General features: G+C 43.8%; 1 protein-coding gene across 4 annotated transcripts in view; it reads left to right on the top strand.

Moving 5' to 3' along the window:
• The window catches only part of MYOF (myoferlin), a 148,379-nt gene that overhangs the window by 31,936 nt on the left and 91,950 nt on the right, over positions 1 to 24,493 (top strand). For all 4 annotated transcript variants that reach the window (XM_045853995.1, XM_045853994.1, XM_045853997.1 and 1 more), the window contains exons 4-5: positions 7,767 to 7,875; positions 10,290 to 10,377. In XM_045853995.1, coding sequence (XP_045709951.1) covers positions 7,767 to 7,875; positions 10,290 to 10,377 — 197 coding nt within the window. The remainder of the gene's footprint in view (positions 1 to 7,766; positions 7,876 to 10,289; positions 10,378 to 24,493) is intronic.

The following is a 24,493-nucleotide window of genomic DNA, read 5'->3' as shown; positions in this document are numbered from 1 at the left end:
TTCCCCCCTTCACTGCCCTCCACCCTGCACACCCTCTCCCACCCACTTCCCCCCTTTAGTTCATGTCCATGTGTCATACTTATAAGTTCTTTAGCTTCTACATTTCTCACACTATTCTTACCCTCCCCCTGTCTATTTCCTACCTACCATCTAGGCTACTTATTCTCTGTGCCTTTTCCCCCTCTCCTCCCACTCCTCTGTTGCTAACCCTCCATGTGATCTCCATTTCTGTGGGTCTGTTCCTGTTCTAGTTGTTTGCTTAGTTTGTTTTGGTTTTGCTTTAGGTGTGGTTGTTAATAATTGTGAGTTTGCTGTCCTTTTACTATACATGTTTTTTTTAATCTTCTTTTCTTAGATAAGTCCCTTTAACATTTCATAAAATAAGGGCTTGGTGATGATGAACTTCTTTAACTTGACCTTATCTGAGAAGCACTTTATCTGCCCTTCCATTCTAAATGAAAGCTTTGCTGGATAGAGCAATCTGGGATATAGGTCCTTGTCTCTCATGACTTGGAATACTTCTTTTCAGCCCCTTCTTGCCTGTAAGGTCTCTTTTGAGAAATCAGCTGACAGTCTGATGGGAACTCCTTTGTAGGTGACTGTCCCCTTATCTCTTGCTGCTTCTAGGATTCTCTCCTTTATTTTTACCTTGGCTAATGTAATTATGGTGTGCGTTGGTGTGTTTCTTCTTGGGTCCAACTTCTTTGGAACTCTCTGAGCTTCCTGGACTTCCTGGAAGTCTATTTCCTTTGCCAGAATGGGGAAGTTCTCCTTTATTATTTGTTCAAATACATTTTCAATCTGTTGCTCTACCTCTTCCCCTTCTGGTACCTCTATAATTCAGATGTTGGAACGTTTAAAGATGTCCTGGAGGTTCCTAAGCCTCTCCTCATGTTTTTGAATTCTTATTTCTCCATTCTTTCCTGCTTGGTTGTTTCTTTCTTCTATCTGGTCCACTCTATTGTTTTGGGTCCCAGTTTTCTTCCCATCACTATTGGTTCCCTGTGCATTTTCCTTCATTTCTTTTATGGTAACCTGCATTTGTTCATCTAATTGGCGACCAAAATCAACCAATTCTGTGAGCTTCCTGATCACCAGTGTTTTGAACTGTGCATCTGATAGGTTAGCTATCTCTTAGTCACTCAAAAGGATGAGTTCTGGGGCACTGATTTGTTTTTCTGTTTGAGCCATCTCTCTCATTCTTTTGGTCTGGTCGCTCCTGTTATGGTAAGGGGCGGAGCCTTAGGTATTCACCAGGGCTGGGCACCCCAGTTGCTAGATTGTGACGTTGTATGTGAGGGTGGGGTTGAGAGGGAACAATGGTGGTAGCTCTGTTCTCCGTGGGACCTCAGTCCCTTCCCTGGGATCCTGGGTTGCGCGCTCTGCCCTGCTCCACAATCGCCACCTCACTGGGTCTGCCAGCTGCCACTTGTGTATTCAGGGTCCACCCGCTGCAGTCTTGTGCACCTCAGATGCTTTACGCACTCCCCGTTGCCTTATATACCCAACTCTCCCTGCTTTCCACCCCGCAACCCACGCCCGGCTGCTTGTCTTCGCTCCTCCTACCGGTCTGGATGAAGGGGTCTATTTCAACTTCTTGGCTGTCTGACTTCCATTCAGATAAATTTTCTGTCAGTTCTGGGTGTTATTCTGCCTCTAAATTGTTCCAATCTTGATTGTGCGTGAAGGTACGGTGCATCCACCTATGCCTCCATATTGGCCCTGTGCCTCCCTTTTCACTCACTCAACAATACTATTAGGTAGTAGTTTTCATCATGCCCATTTTACCAATGAAGAAACTGAGGCTCAGAGAATTTAACCTGCAGTACAAGGAGGATACAAATTAACCAGCTCTGCCTAGCTCCAAGTTCTTATCACTATGTTACTCTGTCTTCCTTACCTTATAAGGTACAAATGCTACGTGGACAGATGGACAGATGGATGGATGGATGGATGGTGAGTGAATGAATGAGTGAATGAATGAAAACTACTACCTTGATTTTAATGGATAAGGGATTAGACAGAGACAGAGCTTAGGAGCTCTGCTAAACCATTCAAACAGGCAAGCACAGATTCACATCTTTGAGGACTGAGTGAGCAGAAGATTGGTCAGGTGTAAATAGCAAAATAGCAGGTTACATTCATTTATTCAAGAAATAATTACTGAGCATGTCACATACACCAGGCATTAGGCTAGTTAACCTGCCCCCTTGCAGCCACAAAGTACCTGACTCTGGCCTCAGTGCCTCATTGACCATCAAGGCTTTGATGCAGAGACCTGGGCTTCCACTTGGCTCCTTTCCTTGTCCAAGTGACCACCATTTGCAGCAGGGGTGACAGAGTAGGGAAGGCCTGGCAAAAAGGGAGCTGTTGCTGGCCCTAAATCCTGCAAACCCTGCCACAGCCTCCAGGCTAGGTCAGTGATTCCAAAACCTGGGAATGGAGTCTGTTAAAAGTACAGGGTTCAGCCCCACCCCCAGGGGAGTTGTACACAGCCAGGTCTGGGAACCAATGCATAGACTAGTATTTCCAAGATTTCTAAGACCCCTGTCCCCTTTCAAAGAACAGGACAAAGGCCTCAAGTCTCTTACCATCATGATGTGAAGTTAGGAGAGGAAGCCATAGGAAGGGTGCATGAGACTATGCCCGCCAAATAGATTTTAATGGAGTTTTGCTTACTGCTTTGTTCAATTAAACAATTGAATTTCTATGCCCATTTTTCAAATATGAACCTATATTATCATACTGAATGTACTTTTTCAAAACTATGCATATCCCCTTCTCTCCAGATCTTTGCCAGCTGCCTTTCTGCCCCCCAGCTCTCCACCTTTCCCTGCCCCATTAAGACCATTGTTTCTCAAACTTGCTGTGTATAAGAATTAACTAAAGGGAAAGTTTAACTCAGGATCCTGGGGGTCTGTAACCACCTTGATGATTCTGCTACAGGGGAGTTGGGGGCAGGGGGTGGGGCACATTCTGAGGAAGGGTTTGTGAACTATGAGCTAATTCAGAAGATGGGCTGGCTGGAGACTCCAGAGAATGTCCCACTGGTGGAGTGGATAGGTGACCCGGGGAGCACCCTTGGAGGGCATTTCGCTTGACTCTCCCACTTTCTGCCTTCGATCCAGGGGAGGAGCTTGCAGGATACTGACTGGCTCAGGGGAGGGGCCACTGTGGGGAAGGGTGACAGCTCCCCACCTTCCTGCACTAGCCGGGCAAGGCTCAGCTGGCTGGGAGCCCAGTGCTTCAAAGAGTGGGTGGGTAATCGTCCATTCAGGTTTTCTACAGGGGACATTGGAGCAGCTTAGAAAAGTATTTGTCTCAATCCCAGCTGAGGACTGTTATTCCTTCTCAGAAGATGGGAAGTAGAGACATCCCTAGGGGCAGAAACAGTGGGACATGTGATTACTGACCAGCCTCTGACATAGTTTTCCTCCCCACCGCCCCCCGCCCCATGAAGGCATTTCCAGTAATCCCTCCTCCTGTGATCCTTGTGGGTCCAGCCATGCTGTGCAGACAACTCCATAGCCTTGAGCTCCCTGGGTTCAGATCTAAGCAAGCAAAGCCCTTACTCACCATGGTGGCATGTGGTTGTTAACATTTGCATCCAAGCTGATGTTCTTTTGCAAACACACTAGACTCTGTTTTAGTCAGAAAGAAGCAGTTGAAGAAGTTCTTAGCCAACACTTGCATGACTAAGCTGACTAGTTTACAACTCAACTCTTTTGTTCCCCCAATAGGAACAGCTACTTTTCAAGTAGTTACTTCCACTGCTTAGAACTAGTTGGGTGTCTCATAGAGAGACCCAACCCAAAACTGTGTGGACACTCATGGAACAGGAACAAAACTGGCTTTTTCTGTATGTCAGAATACATCTGCGTCTTATTAATTCCACAAGTAAAGCTGGAGAGCCAAAGGGCCTTGAGATTCTTTCACTATAAAGTTTCATTTGAGATGCAGTCCATCTGTTTTAGTGATGGGTGGAGTTCATGGGGAGACTCTTATTTTTCCATGAAAATCCAGGGCAAAGCCTCTATTACTGTCACATTTTAACATATTTATGGTGTTAGTAATCTGCAAGAAAAAGGGTTCTTGGTTTAATGTCACCTCCTTTAAAGGAATTTGGCTTGTGGTCTGACTGAACTGTTCCTATCCCCTGTGTAGGAGGCCAAGTCATTATTTTGTGGACTCACAGTGTTTTGTATCCAGGCAACCTCGTAGAAAATAGGCCCTGCCTGGCAGGCATTCCTTCCAGACTCGGACTTCCCCATAGAGGCTGTTTTCTGCAACGTATAGTGAAAGCTCTTAGAAGTTGTAACTGCATTTTTCTTCAGCTTAGCCTAGCTGTTAAAAGTATTTTGGGGATTTCATTTAAATGCACTTATCTTTACTTTAGAAAAAAAAATTTCAAGTTTCTTTTACAGATCCATACTCCTCCTCTAATACACAAAAGCATCAGAGTTTTATGATGAAAAAATGCATCTTAAGAAATAGGATTAGACCACATTGGTGTGGTTCAGTGGATTGAGTGCCGGCCTGTGAAACAAAGGACCGCTGGTTCAATTCCCAGTCAAGGCACAAACCTAGGTTGTTGGCCAGGTCCCCAGTAGGAGGCTTGCGAGAGGCAACCACACATCGATGTTTCTCTCCCTCTCTTTCTTCTTCCCTCCCCCCTCTCTAAAAAGTAAATAAATAAAATCTTAAAAAAAAAGAAATGAGACTAAAGGTTTCTTAAAGAAGGGATCCAGGTGAGACTTTTTAATTGGCTTCATTTATTTTATTCCATTTCTGGCCAGTTATCTTTTATCACCCTCTCACACCCTATCCTGGGGACAGGAAAGCAGCAGATAGTGGTTGAGTCACAATGGAGTTGTAAAACCACTCAGGGCCATAAAAGGCCGGCAGATGGGCTTTGTGTTTTAGGCATGCCAGTTCTCTCCAGTTAGCTGCAACTCCCACCACTCCCTATTGTCTTACCCATCACTCTCTGTGTTTCATATTTCTGTTATTGGCCTAACCTTTCCTCCTGACAGACACCCTGTGTGAATTGAAGTTCGATTTCAAACTACCTTTGAAGGCAGAATCTTTACCTAGTGTTCTGGATTGTCCTTTACGGATACATCTAGGATATCCTGCGCCCCCCGCTCCCCACCCCCAAGCCTAAATCAATGAACAGACTTTAAGAGAAGAGAAAAGAAAAATTTAACATAAGATAGTTTTTTAAAAACCAAGCTATATGTAGAAGACAGTACATATATAGGCCTAGTGGCATATTTTTAGAGCTGAAAGGGTCTGAGGGATTATTTATTTCAATCTGCTTGTTTTTAGGTAATGAGGTGGGTTCAGAGAGTTCGGTGACTTAGCCAAGGACTTGAAGGAAGTTGGGACACAGTGTTAAGGCTAGAACAGGCATCATCTAACTGATGGTTCTCAACTTGGGGTGATTTTGCTCACCAGGGGACAATTGGCAATATGTAGAGATGTCAGTGGGTAGAAGCCAGGGGTGCTGTTGAACATCTGAAAAAGCCTAGGACAGCCCCCAAAACAAAGAGTTATCCAATTCAGAATGTCAGGAGTGCTGAGGTTGATAAATGCTGGTCCAGCCCAGGCCAGTCTTCTTTCACTTCAGCATTGCCCCGGCGTGCTGTGCTTTCTGTTTGTTCCAAGGATTATTTATTGCAGGCGGAGATTCAGGTCATCCTGATGTTAGCAAAAGCAGATCAGTACATGTTTAAGGGTGCAGTGTCATTACTTAAATCACAAAGTTAGGTTATGAATCACCGAACGGTCAGGAACAAAATCCAGTGTGTTTCCACATCTTTTAAGAAGAGTACCTCATTTAGACATTCAATACTAGTCAGATGACTTTTAAAACTGTGGTTTTCACATTTTGTGCAAAATGTGTGTAATCGTGTGTAGACTCTTGTCCTCAATATGTTAGGGGAATAAACAATCCAAGTGAGGAGAAACCATACTCGTATAACATCTAGCAATCATACTGAGTGAATGTACTCGTCTGAAGAAAAATTATTCTGTAAAGGTCGCATCAATTCTCAGCATTGACTGAGAGACCTACTTTCTGTATTGACCTGAAAGGACTGAAGAGTTCACTCTCACCACTCTGGAGGCAGAACTTTCCTTTCCCATTGACGGTAACCGACTCTACATGTGTTATTAGAAGAGATTAGAGTCCATCGTGGTTGTTGAGTGTGTTGTCTTGGGTGCTGTCCAAGAAGGTGTACTCTTCCAAGAAACCATATGCAAATAGTCCACCTCATTGGGTAATTTGGTGAAACAGGGTGCCATAGCATCATTCTGGTCTTGCGTGATAAAATATTAATTAATAGCATTAATATTGCTGAGTCCCACTAGATGTATGTGGTTGGGTGACAGACCCCAGACCTACAATCTGGTCCTATTTCTGAGATCTGAGTGGGCGAGGGGATATGAATATATGTCTCTTCAAAAATGATGTGCCTGGGTTGACATAAACTTCCACTTCCTGATTTTTAAAGAAAACATGCCACATTTAAAAATAAAGTGAATATTTCTCCATAAGGTGAATTTTTCTGATTATTTTTGCTGGAAAGCCTACAGTTATGTTATACTGAACTATAGTTTCTTCACCCTGCGTTTTTTGATGCATGGAATCTCTTCTGTCACTTTGAGGATTTGATGCTTAGTGTTCTATTTTTATGCTATGATATTCTGTGCTATCATCTCTGCTGTTTATTAGTATAAGTGACTGCAAATGTAGGCAAGGTATAAGTGAATGGCATTTAAAAATTCTTGCTATTTCTCTTTTCCATTTTCAGTGTCTGTACTGAGAGCACACCCCTGGGCTCTCTTTGGTTTCACAAAGGGAGCTTTTTCAGTTCACCCAGCCTCAAAGCATGTTGTGTGTTGTAACCCTCAATTTACAGGCTGTGTTCTATGGGCTACATCTTTATATTGACTGACCCGCTGGGGATGTGTGTCCAATAAATTTTTTTGATCATGTGACCTAACTACAAAAAATAGTTTGGGTCTTATTCTCAAAATATATAGACTTATTTAATTCTTTCCTTCACTTAGTTAATATCTATTAAGAAATGTACTATGTTCTAGGCACTGGGGTTAGAGTAGTGAACAGACCAGGCAACAATTCCTGCCATTGAGGAGCTTTACTCAGTGAGCCAGGACACCTGTGTGCCAGTGTCAAGTGCACTCAGAGGTAGGTGGGTGCTGGAGGGAAAATGCAATCCCTTGGTCCAGCAAGACAGAGAAGCGCACACATCCACCTTCTGAGTACTGCTCCAGAGTACGTGGGATAGCAAGGTGGGCCCGTCAGTAAACTAACAACCTGTTTACACTTCAGTGTCTACCTGTGTGGATGCTTTTACAAGTGGGCAGTGTTTTATGGGTTCTTTTAAATTTTCGTTACAGAAGAATGCTTGAATTTTGTCTTGCTTTTCTCTCTTCTTGGATTCTAGGGGGAGAGAGGGCTGAATTCAGTCTTTGCTTCTCACCCATCCATTTCATCCATGACTTAATATTTCATAAGCACCATAGCGAGACTCTTGAAATGACTGCTTGCTAGGGAGAAGTGATGGCTGATGTGCAATGTTGACTACCAAAATACTCTACTAGGGTGAGAGCGAAATGGCCCACAGTTTATTAGGAGTGATTTTATTGATAACAGGCGGGTAGGAAGGGAATTGGGAGGTCTGATGAGCAAATGGAAGCATGCCTTTTTCTCAGGTTACTGTCTCTCATTTCCTCTGCAGATTAATTGGCACAGCCAGTGTATCCCTGAAGGACCTGATTGGCGACCAGAGCAGATCGCTGCCCTACAAACTGATCTCCCTGCTAAATGAAAAGGGGCAGGACACTGGGGTAAGCATTCACCTTCTCGATGAATGGCTTTATAGTGAGATGATTAAGCAGAAGTTTATTAAGAAAAGAATGTGAAATTATAATTATGTCACTACATACATGCACAGACCTACTGATTTTGAGATAAATTAGTCCATTTGCAAATAATATCGCCTTATCCTGTACTCTCAATCACAGAACTAGCAAATTAGGTAAATTCGATTTCTTACAACAGAATGCTAAAGAGCAAATGGGACCCTCTCTTGGTACAGCTCTGTGCATGTTCACTCGGGTGTTCACATTTGTGTGGTTGAGTATAGCTCAGTGTATGAGATACTCTTTAAAACAGTCTATGGAGGGTAACTTAATTACCGTGGAACATCAGGTGTGAATAGCACGATCTTTATTATTGCATTAGCAGCTGTATGTTTTCTGATCACAACCTCTCTAAATAAGTCCATATTGATATTGTCTGATATGAGGCCAGAATTCTCTTCCTTGAGTGGGCTTAAATAAATTGACTGAAGCATCACAGCTCTCAGATATCACATGAGTGCTAACCAGCCTTCACGAAGCTACCATTTGATGTCATTAACCTCTGACACCTTCATTTTCCAATCAATTCATTTTGCTTGGGAGCCTGGCAAAGGAAGAAAATTGTATACTAAAAGAGGGCATCTCTGTGGGACAGAACAGAGGTTAGGCTTCTCAACATCCACTGGGAATGTCAATTTTGCTCATCTAGTCAGCAAAACTTCTAGGTTTCCTGTGAATCAGCATTCTAACCATAAAACGTAAATTCAGAATGTCAGCTATCATCTCTCTACCCAAAACCTGACCAAGTAAATGATACTTAGGAAACATGATACAAGTCAGTGATTTTTTTCCTGGCTACCTTTCTTTTCTTTAAGCAGAGAAGAAAGCATAGGTAGAACTCTGCAATGGCAGAACCATGGTGATTGAATAGAGTAAGGGAGATCAGAAGCCTAAAAGTCTGGCTTTCCTGGTATCCTCTCATCCTTATGAGAGGTCCCTGGAACACCTCTGGGAATCCTGAGGTTATTGGGAAACCACTGGTCCCGAGGTTGAGCCATTCATACTCTTCTAGGTTTTGAAAGTTTGATTCTTTGATTAAGTTTAGCAACTGAGTCCCCCTCTCAGTGCTCCCTGTACTTGGTCTTCCTGCTGTGGCCTGGGTCTTTGGCATAAGTTGCTTCCTCCATGAGTCTATATTTGCCATTGAACTGTTGTTGGGGGCGCCATTTATTACCCTGTTCAGTGTCTCCCAGATCATAGGTCCTAGTCGGCCACAGAATGTGCTGATCAGTGAGGGAATATTCACTGGAGAGCAGATGGATACAAAAACAAAGGAGGGAGGGATAAGATGTAGCCAAGTAGCAAATGAGAGTATAGGATGCCCTTTTACATTTGAATTTCGGATAAACAATAAATGGTTTTTTAGTATAAGTACGTCCTAGAGATTTGGTCTGTATTTTAACTGGTAACCTGGGTGTGGGGTATGAGTGCACGCACGCAATTTTTATTTGCAAAGGAATTTCTTTATTCTTAGGTTTGTACTTTCTCATTTTTGGTGTTAAAACTTATTTCTTTTTGGTTGACAGTAACTGTGGGCCTGTGTTCACATTCACATGGTGACTCCCCCTAGCAAACTCTTTTGAAATTTTGCAGGTCAATGAAATATGAAAGTATAGGAAATTTTTCCATAAAATAATGCCCCATGTGAGATATTTATTTTAGATTTTAAAAGTAGGAATAATTTTATCTCCTATAAGGAATTAGCATGTTTTCTTTTTTCTGATAATGAAAGTTACATAAAGTTTTCAGTTCTCCAGTCTTGCTTTGGCTCCTAGCTATCTTGGGGTCATATTTTATGCAAGAGTCGATTATCTAGAACTTCATCATTTGCATATTTGTTTCCTCTTTGATCAGACTTGATTCTTTTTTTAATTCTATTTTATGAATTACATTGTTATATAATCTTTTATTAGTCATTCAAAGTTCTTTTTTAGAGAAAAGTATGAAAAGTAAATTTCAGCAAATAATAAAGAGTCAGTGAGCAAACAAATAACAATCATTTAAAAGGAGCCTCTGTGGCTGTAATTCTGTGATTGGAGTTTAATTACAAGCTCCTGCTTGCCCGTCCCAACTTCCAGTTTATGAGGTTGCCCTGTAGCAATGAGACTCTTGGCAACCTGTTAACAGGTAACTCCTTTCCCAGGCTTTCCCACTCCACCTGGGCTCACATGTGAGAAGACATAAACAGTGGAGTGTGTCATCCTTCTTTCTCTTCTCACTTTCCCATCCCCCTGCTTACCCCTTCGAGAACTTCTACTCCTGCTGAATTGGTTTCCGCTGGGTCCATAGCAGTCCGATGCCCTGCACTGATTCTGTCTGCAATGCATTTTTCTACCCAGGCCACCATTGACTTGGTGATTGGCTATGATCCACCTTCAACGCCACATCCAAATGACTCCAGTGGGACCAGCGTGTCAGGCATGGGAGGTAAGCTGACCCTGCTGAAGACCTAGCCTACCCCCAGGGGATTCTACTAAAGACACAGAAGGAGTCTCCAAGAAAGCCTCCTGTATCCCTTACACTGTCTGTAGCTCTCTGCCCACCCAGACGGGGCCCTGTGAGGCAGGAGGCGCTGCCCTGAATAGGGGCATTAGAACCGTTAGCAAAATGATCTTCAAGGGTGAAGAGAAGGGTGAGACAGCCCCGTACTGACCAGCCTCAGAGTGAGCCGATTCAGTACTTACAGATGCCAGCAGACGGTTCTAAGCAAGGCTTTGCTACAAGGGTTTGTAGCTTCCACCTCACACAATGTCCCCTGGCTATGAGGCTCCAGTAGTGGCCTCTACTCTGTTCACCTCCAAGTGTGCAGTCTCCAGGCTGTGCTCTCAGCTGCGAGTCTCCTGGTCAGTGCCCTTAGCCTTGACTCCTCCTGGCCCCCCATGTAGCCAGTTAAACAACTGAAATTTTGCATAACCCACCTTCCTCTCCTTGTTCTCTGACATGAGTTGTCAGTCATTTGGGGCCATCAGGTGCTGCTCTGGATGGGGTTGGGGTTAGCGCTGGGGGCTCAAGGGAGGGCTTTGGGTCTCACAGGTGGAAGGAAATCTACAGGACATTCAGGCCTTTCACACGGCTGAGTTCGAACTCCTCTTAGTCTTTCCACAGCGATGTGATGATGCTAAGTGCCTGGGTCCCTTCCTCTGTCCTGAGCTGCGTCACCAAACTCCTCCCCGTTTCCCCAGCCTTGGCATGTGGCCCAGGAAGGAAGGGGCCCCCTGTCCCACACATTCACTTGCAGCCTTGAAATTCTTTTTCCTGGGAGGGCACCCTGGTACTTTTCCTTGCCAGGACTGGCCTCTCAGATTCTATTTTCTCTTCATTTCTGTTGGTTCTGAACTTGCCTGGGCAGTCTGCTCAGCATCCGCAGCAGCACCTCCCTTCCTGCCCTGTGGCGTCGCTGCTCTGCTCCCGCCTGGCTTCTTGTCTCACGCCAGCCTGACCCCAGACGCTGACCCACTCACACCCCACTGATGGCCCAGTATTCAGCTTTTAACTCACTTATTGACCAAGTAGTTGTGAGTGTCCAGCCTGGGTCAGCTGGCTCCTTCTTCTTTGGGAACAGCTGGGGCTGGCATAGCCCCAGCACATCAGCAACACATTTTGCAGTTGCCCCATGCCCAGCGGCACCATGGGCTATTGCTGGGTCCTCAGACACTCAGTCCTACAAGAGCTCTGCAGGGGCTCCCTTTGGCTGCCACAGCAGTGATGACAAATGAAATCCAGAGGAAATGTGCTGGTCTTGAACAGCACACTTTCAGGAGCTGAGCTGAGTGGTTCTGCCCATTTCCTTCTCACTGCCTTCACTGATCATGGCATCGGCCTGGAAGGGTTGAAGGTACTTTCTGGCCCACAAAAGGCAGCCCCAACTCATGGGATATCTGGAGTCACCTCTGAATTGGGAGGATCAGGATGCCTCTCTTCACAATTACATTTTTCCTAAGCTGGACCTTGTGTCTTCGTTTCCTCAGGCAGCTGTGATAAAGTACCACAACCTGAGTGACTTAAACAATAGAGATGTATTCTCTCACACTTCTGTAGACTGTGAGTCTGAAATCAAGGTGTCAGCAGGGTTGGGTCCTTCTGGGAACTTAGAGGGAGAATCTGTCCCATGCCTCTCTCTAAGCTTCTGGTGGGGGCTGGCCGTCCTTGGGGTCCCGTGGCAGTAGGGCCATCCCTGCAGTCTCTGTGTCTGTCATCACACTGTGTGCTCTCCTGTGTGTCTGCCTTCTTATGGTCTTCCCCTGCCTGGGAGTCTGTGTCCACATTTCTCGCCTCTTAAAGGACACCAGTCATTGGAACAGGCCCACCCTCATCCAATATGACCTCACCTTAACTTGATCACATCTACGAAGACCCTATTAACAAATAAGGTCACATTCTGAGGTTACAGAGGGGCATGCCTTTAGGGAAGACACCGTTCAACCTAGTATACTGGTAGATGAAAGGCAGTTTTGTTATGTGCATCCCATTTCAGAAGCCAAAATGTTAAATGGGCCTTTTTGTGTCACCTGTTCAGCCAGGCCTTTAGTGAACAAATAACACTGTGGTTCATTCAAATGAAGAATAAACTTGTGCTTTATAGTAGATTGGTACTATGTCATTTCTTAGTATTCATGGAGTACAGTTGTTGGGTTTCTTAACCCATTGCCAGATGCTGTAGTGCTGGGGGTGATAAGTGCTTCACAGCTTTGGATACAAGACATTTTCATCCTGAATGTGCACCATTGGGGATAAGACCAGGAGCTTTGGGGTCAGACTGGCCCAGGTTGGATTCTGTGTCTGTGGTTAATTAGCCATGTGACTTTGCGTAAGTCACTTAACCTCTCTGAATCTCAGCTTTCTTTCCTGTGATATGGGGACATAATATTAGCATTTACATTGTAAAGCTGTTGCAAGGATTAAATGAAATAATGAATAGAAAATACTTAGCCCACTGTCTGGCATACAGTAAGCACTACCTTAATGTGGTGGCTATTATTATTATTATTACTATTACCACACACAAAAAAGGCCAAGTGGCTTGCAGTTTGAGGTCAGTTGGCCTGCACACTCTGTATGAACATTCAAATTGCTTCCTCTAAAAAGCAGAGCTATTAGCCCTGGCTGCTGTAGCTCAGTGGATTGGGCATGGGCCTGCGAACCAAAGGGTTGCTGGTTCAATTCAGGGCACATGCCTAGGTTGTGGGCCAGGTCCGCCTTATGGGGTATGTGAGAGGCAACTACACATTGATATTTGGCTCCCTCTCTTTCTCCTTCCCTTCCCTTCTCACTAAAAGTAAATAAAATCTTAAAAATAAATAAGTAAAAAGCAGAGTTATTAGAAAAGAATGATCTCGTTTGGCTCAGTGTCATGTTGAAATGACTAAATGCTTTCTTTTAAAATTATCTCGAAGGAGAAAAAAGGTTGTGCCTAATGGACCCGAAAGACTTTGAGAAGAACCAATTTATGATGTTTCTGGGAGTGTAGGGGAGGTTCCTTCTCTTGAGAAGGGCCTGTGCAAACCCAAGCTCAGAAAGCACGCAATTTCCCTGGAGCAAAGGCTGCCTCCTTAGAAATGAGAAAAGCACCAACTCTTGAACTTCTAACCCCCTAGGGGAGAAAATCCTTGCCATATAGGCTTCCGTTGCCTGAGGCTCCTTCTCACTTCCTGGATTGCCACCAATTTCCCAGCAGTGTAGGGACAGAGAGTCACCCATCCTCTCAGGAAGCTGACTCCCAGCAGGCTCCACAATGGCCATTGGCCAAGGTCTTCCTCAGCGCTTTAGAATTCCTGATACTGCAGGGTGAAGATAGGAAATGAACCAGAGCTTGGGTTCCTTTTGTTTGCATTTCAAAGAATTTTACCAAATGCTGGCCTCCCAAAGAGCTGTGTGAGATGACAAAGTGAAATTTCTTTATTTAAAAAGCAAACAGGGTTCTTTGATCTGGAAGTGTTTTCTTTGTTCTGCAAGGTGAATATTCACCAAGGCTGGGGCAAGGGTAGCATTCTGAATGTTGGCTTCATAATCCAGCTAAAAGAAACTTTTCTTCAGCATTAAAAAAAAATCTTTCAATATCCTAGATTATATGGACATTTCAGGGGAAAACACTTTTTGTCTTAATGTGACAATTCAATTAAAGTAATCAGAGATATCTTTGGGTACTTGGTACAATCCCATGCTAGGGAAGACACACACATACACACACCACAACACAACTTACAGTCTTAGGAGAAGGTAAAACCAACAAACCTGAGACAGAAATAATAGCCAGACATCCACACCTTCTGCTGTCGCATTCCTTAATGAAGAAATGGGACATCTGGCCCAGAATATTTTTCCCTGCCTTACAATCAACTCTTAAAAATAGCAAACAAAAAAAACTTTACCATTCTATACAAAAGTAATGAGTTATGCTTCCTCTGATTTTATAGATCTTTTCAAATTTAAAAAAATTTGAGCTTGTTGATCTTGAGTAAAAAGCAATATCTGCTTGTAAAAATGTAAATATCACAGACTTATAAGACACAGAAAATTCAAATCACTCACAGTCCCATTTTTCTCAGATAATGATTGTTCACAACCAGCAGTATTGATTTTTAAAGCTTATCATCCACAGAGTGGGTCCTGCAAAGAAGAAATTTGAAGTATTAATGATAGAACATGTTGTAGACGTGAAAATTTTCAGGAAAATTCACCCCTACAAGTTGGACAAACTAATATGACCATGGGCCACAGATATTGAATACCTCAGGGGTTCATGTGAGTTTTTTTAAGACTTTTTTTAGACCAGTTTTAGGTTTACCACAAAATTGAGAGGAAGGTACAGAGATTTCCCATGTACCCCCACCCTCACACGTACAGAGCCCCCCCTCCAATTATCAATATCACTCACCAGAATGGTACATTTTTTATGAAGGTTGAAGCTACTTTGACACATCATAATCTCTGTAGTTCTATGGGTTTGGACAAATATCTAATATATGATGACATGTATCTATCATTATAATATAATATGGAATATTTTGAGTGCTCTAAAGATCCTAGGTACTTTGCATATTCATCTTTTCCCACCCCAGCCTTTGGTAGTCACTGATTATTTAATTGTCTCTGAATTTTTCCATTTTCTAGAGTGTCCTAGAGTTGGAAACATGCAGCATATAGCCTTTTAAGATTGTTTTTTTTTACTTAGTAATATACATTTAAGATTCCTCCATGTCTTTTCATGGCTTGATAGCTTGTTCTTTAAGTGCTAAATAGTATTCTATTGTTTGGATGTACCACAGTTTATTTATCCATTCCCCTACTGAAGGACATCTTGGTTGCTTCCAAATGTGGCATTTATGAATAAAGCTGATATAAATATCCATGTGCATTTTTGTTTTGTTTTGTTTGTTTTGTGGATATACATTTTTAATTCCCTTGGGTAAAATACCAAGGAGTGTGATTGCTGGATTGTATGGTGATTGCTAGAATAGGTTAGTTTTGTAAGAAACTTCCAAACTATCTTCCAAAGCATCTGTACCATTTGGATTGCTACCAGCAATGCATGGCTTTCTATTGCTCTGCATCCTCACCAGCATTTGGTTTTGTCAGTGTTCCAGAATTGAGCTTTTCAAATATGAATATAGTGGTAATTCGTTTTAATTTTCATTTCCCTGGTGACTTATGGTGTGGAAAATCTTTTCATATGCTTATGTGCCATTTGTATATATTTTTTGTGAGGTGTCTGTTAATGTCTCTGGTCCATCTTAATCTGTTCATTGTTTTCTTATTGTTAAGTTTTAAGAGTTCTTGGAATATTTTAGATAGCAGTTCTTTATCAGATGTGTTTTTTGGTAAATATTTTCTCTCAGTTTATCACTTATTTTCAAATTCTTTTGACTTGTCTTCTGCAGAGCAGGGATTTTTAATTTTGATGAAGTCTAGTTTATCAATTATTTTTTCAAAGATTTTAAAAATTTATTTTAGAAAGACAGGAAGGGAGGGAGAAAGAGACGGAGAGAAACATCAGTGTGTAAGAGATACATTGATTGGTTGCCTCTCCCACACCCCCAAATGGGGACATGGTCTGCAACCCAGGCATGTGCCCTGACTGGGAACTGAACTGATAACCCTCTGGTCCTCAGGCCAGCACTCAGTCTACTAAGTCACCAACCAGTGCTGATTATTTCATAGATTATGTCTCTGGTGTCCTATCTAAGGGGTTCATTTATAAGGAATGTTTTCCTGGGGCTCCTATATCAAAATATCAAAGGTTACAAATGGCTAGGGCATTGGTGGGTTGACTAAAAGTGTGTGGCGTTAAAGGTACCCCTTGTTTTGTCCTACATCTGAGACTCTTCCTGTGACAGCTGGGTGGGCTGACTCGGACTACAGGCCTGACCTCCTGAAAACCTGTTACTTTGTCAGCTTGATTCACCAGATGTCAGTTAGCTTGACTGGAGCCCACATTCCCATGCTCGGCCTAAACTATTTTTAAAATTTCATATCTATTTTTAAAGAACCATCTGTTAAAACTGTGCTTTGTCCAATAGTAGAAATGCAAAATTTCATGCATAGCCAGACTTGGTGCTTCAAATTGATTTCATTCCACAAACACCGAAGTCACTTTGCCTGAGATTAAATTCCATCCAGTTCAGAAAGCATCCACTGACACCTGTTTGGGGGCGTTCAGAGGTGAGAAAGGCATTGCTAGCCACCATGGAGCTTGCATTTCATGAGGAAGGGAAAGTATCAAAATGAATAACTAGAGGTCAGAGCTAAATAAGCAAATTATTATATGGGAAATAAGTTTTTAGAGAAAGTACTTTTTCAGCTCTCTATTTCAACTGTGGGTTTTGTTTTTTCTGTAAGAGTTTATTTATTTATTTTTAGAGAGAAGGGGTGAGGGAAGGAAAAAGAAACATTGACCCATTACCTCTCCCACACACATCCCCAACTAGGGTCATGGTCCAGAACCCAGGCATGTGCCCTGACCAGGAATTGAACTGGCAACCTTTCCATTCACAGGCCAGTGTTAGTCCACTGAACTACACCAGCCAGGGCTCAGCTGTGGATTCTCAGTGCCTAGAGCAGTACTTGGAAAGTCCTGAGTGTTCAATAAATTCCTGGTTGGTTGAGTGAATGCACGAATGAGTGGATGGTGGGAGTTCAATGGATATGCTTTAATTTTTTTTTCAAGAAAGTCATTTTGGGGAACACTAATGAATAGACAAAAGTGACTGGTTCATTCAGAGGTATAATAAAAGGGAAGCATGTTCCTGAGGGCTGTGAGGGCTAGGCTGAGACGTGTCTTTCATAGACACCCCTGTTTGTTTTCTGGACAGAGGCTGACTTGGTCAGAGCTGACCTGGAAAATGATCAGTGTGCTAGAAAACTGTCACGGCCACAGTCTCCAGGATCGAGCCTCCAATGGACTGTGTGCAGCAAGCTGATTGTATTAGGCCGATTTCCCCCCAGATATTTAAGAAAATCAAAGTGATCATAATAGACAAGTGGTTCTCAAATTTTAGACACAGTAAAATTATCAAGGGAGATCTTTAAATGTGCAGACTTCAGGCACCTGCCTCCAGAAAGTCTAATTTGGCTGATCTAAGGGAAACACCCGCCTCCCTCCACCCCGCTCCCCAATCTGTATGGTTCCGGAGATCCTGATGAAGGTAGATTTTAGAGCTCAGTTTGAGAAGCAATGGGGTTGAGTGTTTTACCTTGTTGGCATTCTTTCCCAGACTCAGACAGAGCTCTCTGGGCCATATCCCCTAGACTGGCTTAGAGCATGTGTTTGCAGCAGCGCTGTTTGGTTAGAGGCTCAAAAGGGTATTTCTGTTCTGGCCTCTGATTTGGAACCATTTCAGAAGATTCTTAGGGCACACATAGGTATCATTTACCCAAGAATCGAGGTGAAGGTTAGTGAATTGCTTGTGTTATTTTTGTTGTTGTTCTTCCTCTTCTCTTACACATCAGCTCATGATTGAACACAGACATTTATCTGTATACTTCTAGCATGTTAGAAACCTAGGAAAGTTATTGAACATTCCAGCTAAATCAGCCATTATCTCCAAAATGTTTTCATGCTTAGAAACTTACACTCTCCTATTCTGCTTTGTGGTTTTTAATTTACACTGAATATATTATACTAGCCCTTTGTTCTGATTTTCCCATGACCTTTGGCCCAAGGTAATTAAATTCTGCCTTAGCCAGTATCACCACTTAACAAGACTTCGTCATGAGAAGCAAACTGAGTATTATGGGCAGAGGTTGGCATTCTAGGACTCTAAAAAATGAGTGGGAAGAGTGTTTGGATAAAGGTGCCCGCTGGCCAAGGTAGGGTGGGGCTTGGAGGGGAGTGCCTGTACTCCAGGCCTGTGGTGACTGGGCAAGCGTCCCTCTTCCTCACCCATTCCCAGGGGGGGTTGTCATTGGGAAGTTCTGACAGGACATTCCTCTGGTTAGATGCGGGAGAGAGAGAGAGAGAGAGAGAGGAGGAAAGGCTTGCAGATCTGGTGGCACCTGCTTGATAGGGAGAAGAAATGCTGGGTGAGGAGAGTGTGAGAGACTGGAGGAAAGAGTGGTAGACACCCACTGGGGAAAGGCACTGCTGAGCATGCCAACGGCAACTTGACTGTAGGATAAGGCCACCAACTCTTTTTATTTTTACTTTTTATCCTCACCCAAGGACATGCTTATTGATTTTAGAGAGGGGGAGGGAGAGGGAGAGAGAGAGAGAGAAACATTGACATGAGAGAGATATATCCACCAGTTTCCTGCTGTACATGCCCCAACCAGGGACCAAACCCGTAAGCTAGGCATGTGCCCTGACCAAGAATTAACCCTGTGACCTTTCATTTTTTGGGGATAATGGCCCAGCCAACTTAGTTACACACAGCCAGGGCAGGCCACCAACTCTTTAGCACTTGGCGGGTAAACAGTAGCCGTGTAGGAAACAGAAGTGTCATCGTCACAAGTGATTGCACACCGGGGCAGTTTGCAGAAATATTGCCATTGAGCTTGTGGAGAGGGGCCAACCGTACATCTCAGGAATTATGAAGACTTGTTAGGTTAAGTTGCTGGAGTTGTGATGGAGAGCTGTTCCTAAGTGTGAATTAAAACATCGCTGTGAGTGAGTGTGGGCCACATAGGGAGCTAATGACATTCGGAAGGAAGACAGGTCAGTGTCAGCTGTGGGCAAAAGCTTGGTAGGATTTGACGGCGTGACACGGTAATTGCTGGGAAGGCAGGTGGCACTCATACAGAAGGACTGCGGGAGACTCGTCGCAGCTGCAGAGGGACAGCGGAGAGGAGCAGACGCATGGAGCAGTAGCTCTGGGGGGCACTGTGGAGTGTGGGGGAGTTTTTTAAAAAAAACCGTGGGCCACATTTCCACATGTTTGTACCTTTAAAACAATTTCTTTCATTTGCAGTTTATGTACAATGTTATATTCGTTTCAGGCATACAACATAGTGATTAGACATTAATATGACTTCAAAAGTGATCATCCCACTAAGTCCAGCACTCACCGACACTGCACACAGTTGTTGCAGTATTACTGACTATATTCTCTGTGCTGGACTTCACATCCTTACCGCTATTTTTATAATTGGCCATTTATATCCATCTTAATCCCTTCACCTTTTTCACCCATCTCCCCAACTCACCTTCCATCTGGCAACTGTCAAAATGTTCTCTGTATTTATGTGTTTTTTCCGTTTTTCCTGTTCATTTGTTTTGCTTTTTAGATTCTACCTATTCAATGTAAGTGAAATCATATGGCATTTGTCTTTCTCTGTCTGACTTATTTCAGTTAGCATGAAACCATCTAGGTCCATCCATATTGTTGCAAATGGCAAGGTTTTCATTCTATTGTATTCTAGAGTAATAATATTCCATTATATATATGTACCACAACTTCTTTATTCATTCATCTATAGATGGACACTTAGGTTGCTTCCATAGTTTGGCTATTATAAATAACACTGCAATAAACATAGGGGTGCATATGTTTTGTCAAATTAGTGTTTTGGATTTCTTCAGATAAATACTCAGAAGTGGAATTGTTGGTTCATATTGTAGTTCTACTTTGAATTTTTTGAGGAATCTCCGTATTGTATGCCATAGTAGCTGCACCACTTTGCATTCCCATCAATAATACAGGAGGGTTCCTTTTTCTCCACATCCTCCCCAATACATGTTTGTTGATTTATTAATAATAGCCTCTCAGAGAAGTGCGAGGTGATTGCTCGTTATAGTTTTAATTTGCATTTCCCTGATGATTAGTGCTGTTGAGCATCTTTCCATATGTCTATTGACCATCTGTATGTCCTCTTTAGAGAAGTGTCTATTCTGGCCCTCTGCCCCCTTTTTTAATATGTTTGTTTTTTTGGTGTTAAGTTGTATGAGTTATTGATGTGTTTTGGATAGTAACACCTTATTGGATATTTCATTGGCAAGTATCTTCTCCCACTCAGTAGTTTGTCTTTTCATTTTGTTGGTGGTCTCCTTCACTGAACACCATGTTTATGTCTTGATGGGAATGGTCCAGTAGAGAGGGGGAACCTAATGAGCAGATACAGAGGCAGAAACAAAATCCTTGAGAAACAAGAGGAGATGGAATTCATGCATGTGTGGAAGGGTTGGGGAGCACAGGCAGTTCAGGGACTGTAGCAGGAGGGAAGGCAGACAACAGATGCAGGCAGGATGGTAGTTTGCAGTTGGGAGGATGTGGGAGTTCTCTTCTGATTGCCTGTTTTCTCAAGGAAATGAGAATTAAGGTCCTTTGTTGACAGTGAGAAGGATAGGGAGGGTATGGGAAGTTTTGAAGGTGCAGTATAGGTGGGAGTTGAGAAAAGGAGAGTGATTTGACCTTGTTGGCTAATCAGTGGCCGTCTTAGCACAGGATCCAGGAACACTTTGAAAGAGACGCCTTACAAACGTGGTAGGGTGGCTGGGCAGCCCTGCAATTCACTTGAGGTTTGTGATCATGAAATTAAAGTGCGACTAGTCAGTAAGGTGTGTGTTTTTCTCAGGCAAGTTCAGCTGCCTGGATGAAGGGGTGGAGTAAGTGGAGGGGGTGAGTGAAGCAGGTGGGTACAGAAGAAGTGAGAGAAGGGTGGGACCGCAGGGCACATAGAGGAGCAAGAACAGTGCTGGTCAGAGACTCTAACACAGGTGAGGAGAAAAGCAAGGACATGGAGAGGTGGTGGGCACAGAAGTGAAGTGGTCCATGGACTGGGGCTGCCTGTGTGGCTGCAGACTTGTGGAATGGAGTAATAGATGGCACAGACCAGAAAGACACAGAAGATGTTCTCTGTAGTAGATGGAATAGTGTCCCTCCCACCCCACCATCGAATTCCTGTCTATATGGAACCTCAGAATGTGACCTTGTTTGGAAATAGGGTCTTTATAGATGTAATCAGTTAAAATGAGGTCATACTGGGTTAGGGAAGGCCCGAAATCCAATGACTGGTATCCTTACTAGAAGAAGTGAGGACGCATGGACACACGGACACACAGGGGAGCAGGCCGTGTGACAATAGAGACAGAGACCAGAGTGATGCAACCATAAACCAAGGGAACAACCAAGGATTTCCAGGAGCCTCCAGCTAGGAAGAGTCAACAAAAGATCTTTCCCTGGAGGCTCCCAAGAGAGCATGGCCTTGCCAACACCTTGATTTTGGACTTCTGGGGTTTGGGACCATCAGAGAATTGGTTTCTATTATTTAAGCCACTCTGTTTGTGGTATTTTGTCACAGTAGCCTTACAAAGCAAATACACTTGTATAACCAACAACTTCCTATTCAGTCAGGGACTCCATTCTTAGTCGCCCTCTGTGGTCATGAAAGAGTCATTGTTTGGAGATCCACGTGGCTGCAGTTCAGATTCATGCCTGGGTCTCATTAACAGGGCATACCAGCACAACCACTAACATCCAAATAACAAAACAGCTTGTGCAGAAGGGCGTGCTTGGCAATGCAAGGGCCCCCCTTATTCTTTGTGGAACACTTAGGGTAGCATTGTTTAACCCTGTGCAGCTTCCTGCTACATAAAAGGGTGATTTCCTGCTCAAATATCCTTCCACTGTTAGGCAGAGATGTGTACGGTCGCCATGACTTAGGCTGGTTTCCTCTGATCCATTCCTTCAGCCTAAGTCTGGCTAACAGGAGCTGTTTCCAGAAGAAATTGGCTCTTCATTACCTGCAGCCTGTTTCCGGAGCATCCATCAAGAGTTTAATGTGGGCTTGTTCAGAGTCTGGTGCCACAAAGGGGTGTACTTTACCCTCCTCCTTCTCCTGCTTGCTGCCCTGAACAACCGCCAACACCAAGTGGAACAATCCACAGCGGCCCAGGAAGTTAGTCTTAGTTGGTGGAGGACCTTAAAGCCATGCATTGCCCAGCCTGGACCAGGTGTGCAAAAAGCAAGCCTCAGCCTCCGCTCCCCTGAGGCTGGTGCCAAGGTTGGTAGGGGCAGCCCCCCTAGTGTCTGGGTGCTCTTTCCTGAGATGTGGGCAGGAGTTTTGCCAAATGACTGAAGAATTTGAGAAGGCAGGAGTAGGGGTCAGAATGACCTCATTTATTACTCATTCCCTGTTCATTGAACCCCTGCTATGTACTAGGATTTGTGTCAGGTACTGGGGCAGATACAACTAAGAAAAGGACAAGCCTCCTGCCTCGGAGAGTGGATGGTAGTGGGGAGGCCTATGGGTTAACAATAGATACAAGTCTCTGTGGTGAGAACTGGGTGGAACAATGTGTGGAAGACACGAGAAAGGTGACTCACTCCCTCCAGGAGAGGCGGGGTGGGCCTGTCCCAAGATGGTACATTTCAGCTGGAACCTGAGGCAGTTGAGGAGCTCACCTGGTGGAGAATAGGAGGAAGGACATTCTAAGACCCTTGTGCCCCATTATGGGTAGCAGGAAAGCCCTTCTTTTGAAGCTTCCTCAAGAATAGGGAAGAAGAGATACAGGTTATTTCTTAAAGGGTAAAGATAGCTATTCCCTACCTTTGGCTTTTACGGGATTGCCCAGGATCAGGAGGACAGCATCTCCTTCACCTGCAGCCTGGTTTTAGATCCACTCTTGCACCAGTGAGGTAGGACAAAGACTTGGCCCTGGATTCAGGTCAGCTCCTAGTAACCCAACAATTTGCTTCAGCTTTCTGAACCTCAGTTTTTCTATCTGTAAAATGGGGTGAGGGCAGGCTGGATGAAGGATCTCTAAGGTCCCCTAAAGTCTACCATTCCATGGGTCTGGGACTCCTTGAAGGACAATGAAGTGTGGATCCAGAGTGTCAGGTCAAAGGAGCAGAGGGCTGAGGAACAGAGTGGGCGATCACACTTGGTGAGTAGGAGACAAAAAGAGGGGCCCCTGGAAGTGCCTGAAAAGGTTTAGTCAGAGCCCCAGGAGGAGAGTGGCATGATTCAGAGAAGTATGCATGGGCCCCAGGGAGATCAAGCGTGAGAATTCAGAAAAGGTGCCTGAATTAGCAAGAAGAGGTCATGGTTGACCTTTGCAGAACAAAAGCCAGGCTGGACGGGCTGAGCACAAATGGAAGGGTGGTGAGGAGGGTTCACACTGGGCCAGACTCTAAAGCAGTACATCAGGGATGCCTTTTAGTTCCTCATGTTCTCTCCTTCCTCACTCTGTGCCCCCTGCCCCCTTGGCACCACCGACTGCTCAGACCCCACCCCTACCCATTGCTCTCTCTGAGAGCATTCTAGTTTTCTGTGCTCAATCAAAACTGATTTCTCAACAAAACTTACATACATACATACATACATACATACATAAGATTAATGTATTGGGTGCTGCTCTGTGCCAGGCACTGTGTTGAAGGCTTTGCATATAGATTAAATTTATCATTACAATTCTCTGTGGTGAGTACAGTAATTTTCTCCTTTTTGCAAATGAGGAAACAAACAGAAAGTAAGAAACTTACTCAGACTCACATGGCTCAATGCTAGGACTTGAACCCAGGCAGTATGACTCCAGAGCCCAAGCTTTAACAGCTGTGCTACATGGCAAGCTCACTAAGCTAATTCATACTATAATGTGAGTGACTGACAGATGACTCCATGCGGAAATTAAATCTCTTACATGATTTTGCATTGTAAAGGAGTTTTAGAATCCAAAGGTAGGGAGTAATAATGCAAGTATTTTTCTGGTCTCTCTTACATTATATTGCACAGATTACTGGTAGTTCAAACTTTTCGTCTGTTTATCAGTAGATGTAAGGAAGAGGAGACAGAGCTGGAGTTGATTTTTGTTTTTATAAGGAGTAAAAGATTTGTGCATATGTGAAGGCAGAGGGAAGGCCACCATGGAGAAGGAGCCACAGGATGTGAGGGAGGGAGATATATATTTGGGGGAGTCACTTTAACAAGCAGGAAAAGCTATGTTCCCCTGGAATGTGAAGGGAAGCTAGGGGGATACGTGTGGGGACAGAGGCGTGTGGAAATGACAAACCAGGACAAAGGGAGAGCAGTATGACCACCGTGGTCTGTTTGGCAAGCACACTGGAGATGGGCTTCTCATCTGCCATGAGGGTGAACAGGGCATTTGTGAATC

Source organism: Phyllostomus hastatus, unplaced genomic scaffold, assembly GCF_019186645.2.
Source record: "Phyllostomus hastatus isolate PE091 unplaced genomic scaffold, TTU_PhHast_1.1 phas_scaffold_1066, whole genome shotgun sequence".
NCBI lineage: Eukaryota > Metazoa > Chordata > Mammalia > Chiroptera > Phyllostomidae > Phyllostomus > Phyllostomus hastatus.
Note: the sequence above shows the minus strand (reverse complement) of the source record. Positions and strands in the feature narration are given on the sequence as shown.